Source organism: Buceros rhinoceros, unplaced genomic scaffold (assembly GCF_000710305.1).
Source record: "Buceros rhinoceros silvestris isolate BGI_N320 unplaced genomic scaffold, ASM71030v1 scaffold14488, whole genome shotgun sequence".
NCBI lineage: Eukaryota > Metazoa > Chordata > Aves > Bucerotiformes > Bucerotidae > Buceros > Buceros rhinoceros.
The window spans coordinates 28,064-33,727 of NW_010427532.1; the positions used below are offsets into that span (position 1 = coordinate 28,064).

General features: G+C 38.6%; 1 protein-coding gene across 1 annotated transcript in view; it reads right to left on the minus strand.

The window, feature by feature from the left end:
* PER2 (period circadian clock 2) overlaps positions 1-5,664 on the minus strand; it is a 27,520-nt gene that overhangs the window by 9,441 nt on the left and 12,415 nt on the right. Inside the window, exons 10-16 of the mRNA XM_010141940.1 lie at positions 3,619-3,725; positions 2,991-3,144; positions 2,451-2,559; positions 1,956-2,093; positions 1,140-1,233; positions 241-397; positions 31-158 (exon numbers count right to left, since the gene is read on the minus strand). Of these exons, the coding sequence (XP_010140242.1) occupies positions 31-158; positions 241-397; positions 1,140-1,233; positions 1,956-2,093; positions 2,451-2,559; positions 2,991-3,144; positions 3,619-3,725 (887 nt within the window). The remainder of the gene's footprint in view (positions 1-30; positions 159-240; positions 398-1,139; positions 1,234-1,955; positions 2,094-2,450; positions 2,560-2,990; positions 3,145-3,618; positions 3,726-5,664) is intronic.

The following is a 5,664-nucleotide window of genomic DNA, read 5'->3' on the forward strand; positions in this document are numbered from 1 at the left end:
AAATCAATCAAAAAGCTGTGACAGAGATACCTCCCAAGGGCTGTATAGCATTATCAGCTGGTTTCTGTTCGTGAACTCCAGAATTCAGTGATGCAACGCTTGATGAAGGTTCACATTTTCTTTTTGCTGTACCAGGCACATTACAGCTCTCCAAGTACCTAAAATAAAACAGTTTAACAGTATTAGATAGGAAAATCTTAAGTCTAGCAGTCAAGAGTAATCTACGCACTGGTTACTTACCTGATCACACTGTCCAAACAGCTAATCTGTTGATAAGAATATACGGGTTGTTCTTTCCAAGCCAGCTCTTCAGTAGTTGTGTTTTTAGGAGCAGCTGTTACTGCAGTATCCTTTCCTACCACATCTTTCACTTGACCACCAGAGCCATTTGGTTTTTCTGTGAAAAGAGACAGTGCTATTATGCAATTATGGCACTAAATCCTTGCAAATTCCCCTAAAAGCAAAAGTTCTCATTTATACATATTTCTTAACAGGTTACAAGTTCACCACTATGAAGCAAGTAAGAGGTTTGCGCACTAATAGATGAACATTGTGTAAACAACATCCTGTCCTTACGGATTCTTGGAGGTGTGAAGCTTAGTTAGCTTGATGCATATGGATCCGAAAGGGAATAGATACTATGGCTATAAGAGAATAGATATCATTAGAGTTGAAACACACTCAGTACGAGGGCAACTCTAGTGCCCATAAGTTGTAACAACTAGAGGAATAACCTATTAACGTATGCAGAATTTAAGTCTCATTAGTAAGATTTTCACTTACTTAACTTAAAAATTCCTGAGGTTACAGTGCAAACAGGAAAGACAAATCCACAACATTTTCCTCCACCTCACAGAAAAGGTGATGTTTGGCTTGTATGAAACCATGAGCTACAACTGAGGTACTTCACAACAGCAGCTTTAGGACATGCCTTCACTGTGTGTTATACCATTATCAGTTCACACACAGCTGAACCCAATTATTTTCCTGAACACAGTGGAGGGACACTTAGAATTTTAATTGATAAAACTGCTGTCCTTATGCATTGATTAGAACTAAAATAGAAAAAACACTGCTGTCATATTATATGAGCGACCATCACCAGAGACTAATGTTTAATTAACTTGCTAATGTCTTACCTGCAAAAGGCTCTCTCTTATATTCCAGTTTTGCTTTATTGGCAGTGAAAATACGCTGTCCTTTATTTTTGACCTTATGGGCATCTTGACAAACCTCCTGAAAGCAGGGCATTAAAAAGAGTTATTACAATATTCTGACACAAAATATCATGCACAGTGATTCCTCTGTAGACTAAATCTAACCTTAGTTAATCTCTACCATACAACTACTCTGAATACCAGAGAAATGCTGATGTATAGAATTTTATTGTGCAGCAGCAGAGTTTTTGGAATTAGAAAGAAATTTCAAGTATGGTTTTTTGCACACAATTACTCTGTTTTTTGTTTAATATGGTTGAATGGTTTGGATAGAAAAATATAACGATAAATTACAAAGACGACTTTAGAAGAAAGTGTCACCTTTTAAACAAAATATTGCTGCTAAGACTAAGAACTTTTTGTGCTAGAAGTTTAACCAAGCCCTGACAGGGTTTTATAGAATTATACTGTAACAGTCTTCACTGTCTGTGGAAGGAGTGAAGTAGAGATAGGTATCTGTTTCCCTAAAGAAAAAGATAGCATTAAACATTACTTTTCAGCATAGCTCTGAAGCGTAATAAGTTATCCGTTAACAAAAAAATTCCAGAGACTTCATCTGCTTATGCCACTAGAGTTTAGGGACTGAAAGCCAGGGAAGTGATCACCTTGGCAAGAGCTGCAGTCTGCCACACCTGATCACAGAAGCAAAAATCAGATCAGAGTTATGCTGGCAAGTAAAAAAACCCCCACTTTTACTAGTTTGTTTTGTGCCACATACTAGAATAAGAAAAACCAAACCTTATGAGTTTTATCCTTATGATTGTCTTCATTATTGTTTCCTGTGCTGTCACTGGAGGATGCCACACTCATTAAGTGCTCATGTGAACCATTGCTGCCTAGACTGCCATAGCCACTGGATCCACTGTTGTGTACAGGCTGTTAATAACAAGAACAACATAGATATGTATATACACACACACGTATCTCAGCACACCAGCTTTAAACAAAACTGAAATTGCTACCAGTAATCCCATAGGAGGAAAATGAAGGATTTATTTTAGGTTTGGTTTTGCTTGTTGTGAGGACTCCACAGCTGCACGAAATCCTTAAAATACCAACTGGAGCTTTTTAACATACTTCAGTAAGTCTTGTCTGGTAATCACGGGTGTAAGTAATTTCCAGGATTGTAGCCAGAAATTCCAGTACAGTAGCAGACAGCGAAACAAAACGTCACATGAAGATAAAAGCCCTTTCTTCAGTGGGCAAAGGGTAACGTTAAAGCACATACTGTACCTGCAGTAACAGCCGATAGATTTGCTCAGTGATTTCTTGAACACTGGGGTGAAGGATTCTATCCTCTGTGTAGTTGGGAGCAGCAAAGACGTCTTCATTTAAGGGACCCCTGCATGAACCAAACATATCCCAACTCATTACAAATGCAAGGACTTCAACCACTGAGAGACCTCAACTTCAGTTTGCCACCCATATCTTGTAAAACAGAAGCTGGTGCTTATTCTATTGCATCTGCAACCTTTGAATCTGATAAAATACACACCCTTACTCACTTTGAGCATGATTTCCCTCTTCTGAAGCAACTCGCAACAGTTTGGCAAAATTTGAAGGACTGAATTTCTTTTAAAAGCAGTAATTATATCACAAAACCCAAATTTAAAAAAGAAGCAGTTTGTAAGTGTGATTCCCACCTCCCCCACCCCCTCAAAAATCCCTGATGTCTTTCTCAAGGATCACTATGTAAACCCGAGGGGAGGGAAAATTAAAATAAATCTTAAAAAAACATATAAAAATCTCTTAACTCTCAACAGATTGACTTACGTCCTAACTTTATGTCTTCCAATAATAAATGAAACTTTACGACTCCAAGGGTTGATGAAACTGGACCAGCTAGTGTCCATGGTTATATAATCTCCATTTCTAGTGCAAAACCTAATTGGTGAATAGTCAAAAGGCTGTCCTCCATACTGAAGTACTGCAACAAATGACGCAAAAAGAAATTCCAGATTAATAATTGCACAACCCTACTTAACAAGTCAGGATTTCACAATGAATTGCAAGGGAGGAAGAGGATATTTGAAGGAACAAATAGCAGGTTTGCCTATACATTTAGAAATGCTGGGACACCAGAATAAGCAGGCCTTCGTCATTTACTGGACTACGTCAAGAAAATCACCTGCGGAACACCGTAAGCTGAAGATAACTGAAAAAGCAGCTTTACATTTTCGAAGTTTAACAAATTAATATTGCCAGAATGGCTCTTATTTCCTTCTCTGTAAAATAAGGAAGGCTACCATTTAAAGTATGACAAATTCTATCACCACATTCAAGAAAATTCATAGTCACAATTAATTTTCTCCTCCTTCTTGTTGAGGTCTTTGTAGTCACGATTAGTAACTTTTAGCAAAAAAAGAAAAATGTATTTCTGCCATAGTAAGAGATTACATACTTTTTTTGTGAATTGCTAGCATTAAGGGTCTGTCATTTGGGTGAAGATGCACCAAGACTGGCGTTCCAATTAAGTCCTGAGGTAGGTATCCCAACAAAGGTACTGCTCTGAGGAAAGGAAAACAAGGAAAGAAAATTAAAATCAAGTGGAATAAACGCATTTTTAATCTTTAAAATGTTTCCATTTTAAGTTCTCTTTGCTCTTTTTCCTATAAGGAGAATGAATTATTTTATGTTAAATTGAAGTTTATGCCATCTTAACAGCAGAAGTACTCTTTGAACACAGGGAGTTTGTTTGTGGGATGGAGTTTTTTGGTAGCTTTAAAAAACAACACGATCAGAACAAACCAAGGAGTCTCCTACAGCAGTTCTGTTTTTTCTATGCTGCCTAGTTCTAGAGGATAAATACTTATCCTAAGTTTTAAAAAGCATTAATACAGTTTAATCTTGCAAAACTCTCATTAAGATAAACAGTACCCCAAATCTATGGGCTGCAAGCCAAGGCTGCGGATCACAGGATTACTAGATCTGAACTAGCAGGACTCAATAAAACTTTCTCACAGGCAGGTTAAGAGTCCAATTCATAAAGGAGCTGCAAGGAAGCAAGCTTGTTAAAATAGAGAATTAAAGTAATGTTACCAATTTCCTGCACATTATGAATGACTGCTTCTAATAAACAACTGATTTATGCAATGAAATAATTTTCATTGATCACTGAAAGCATACAAAGTAAGGAGAAAGAGCAAAAGTTTGCAAATGACATTTTGCACCTTAACCTGAAAGCTAACCACCAAAAATATGCTTTGGAAAAAAAAACATAATGCACTAAAAGTTGCTAGATGCCAGCAAGTCATCTTGTAAACTCAGTGTGCTATACACCTTCCCCCAGCCCCCTTCACCCACAGAAGCAGGAAGATACTCAGGAATCCAAAGAGCTTTAGTGAAGAACTTCACCACCGTGCAGCACAGACGTGGGCTGTGCAGACACAGGACCTGGGTTGCGCTCGCAACTCTGAAGCATTATAGAGCAAATGCCTTCAACACTGCTCTTCTAATAACCCACTGGAACCAGACCAGTTCCCCAAAACATCAAACATAACCTTCTGGCAAAGACGCTGGGAGATTCAGGGGGAAATAAGGATAGCAATTAATGCCTTATTATTGAAGCAATTAGTCAAATAATGAGTCTCAAAAGCTTGTGGATGATCTAAAGCAACCACTTTACAAAGCTGAAACTGGCAGGAAACTCCTATCAGATCGTACCATTTTGACACATTGACATTTAAAAACGCTGCCCAGTTCAAAGCACTTAAGAACAGTTCTGCTGCTAGGAGTTTAAAATACCAACCAACTCAGTGACTTCAGTTAGGACTTCATCAGATAACACTGTAAGGAGTAGAAGAAGAAAGCAGGAGGTTTTGTTCCGTGCTGTTCCTATTCTTTGCCACCTGCTTTTTGAAAGCCTGGCAAACTCTGTTTGCCTGTGCTGCCACAGAAAACATTTACCCTAAAAGGGATCAAATTTTAAACTGTTATTTATTAACCTAGTTATAAAGCAAGATGCAAAGTCAGTCACTACTTTAAAAGAAAAAAAAAAAACCCTACACATTTTCATACTGATATGAAGAACACTGGAAGAGACAGGGATCTACAACAGAAGATTGACGAGGAGAGTTCGAGCTGGGCTCGCCTCTGATGAAGAGAAGGCTAAGGGTTGATCCAGGAGCTTCCCCCAGGAGCTTTCCTACTGGAAAGAGGAGTGGCGAAAATGGAGTTAAATTTTCTTGGTGGTGCCAGACAGTAATGGCCCCAGACTGCAGCCTGAAAGACTTTTGCTGGATGTTAGGAGATGTTTTTTAACAAAGTGAGTAGTGCAACACAGGAGGAGTTCCCTGTGCAGATTGTGTAATCTCTGCCCTTGGAGGTTTTCACAGGCATTACTGGGATAAGGTCACAGCTGACCTGACCCAGAACTGGGCAACAGTTTCACCTCAAGTAAAAGGGTGGAACAGAGACCTCCAGTCCATTCCTTCCAGCCAGCATTCCT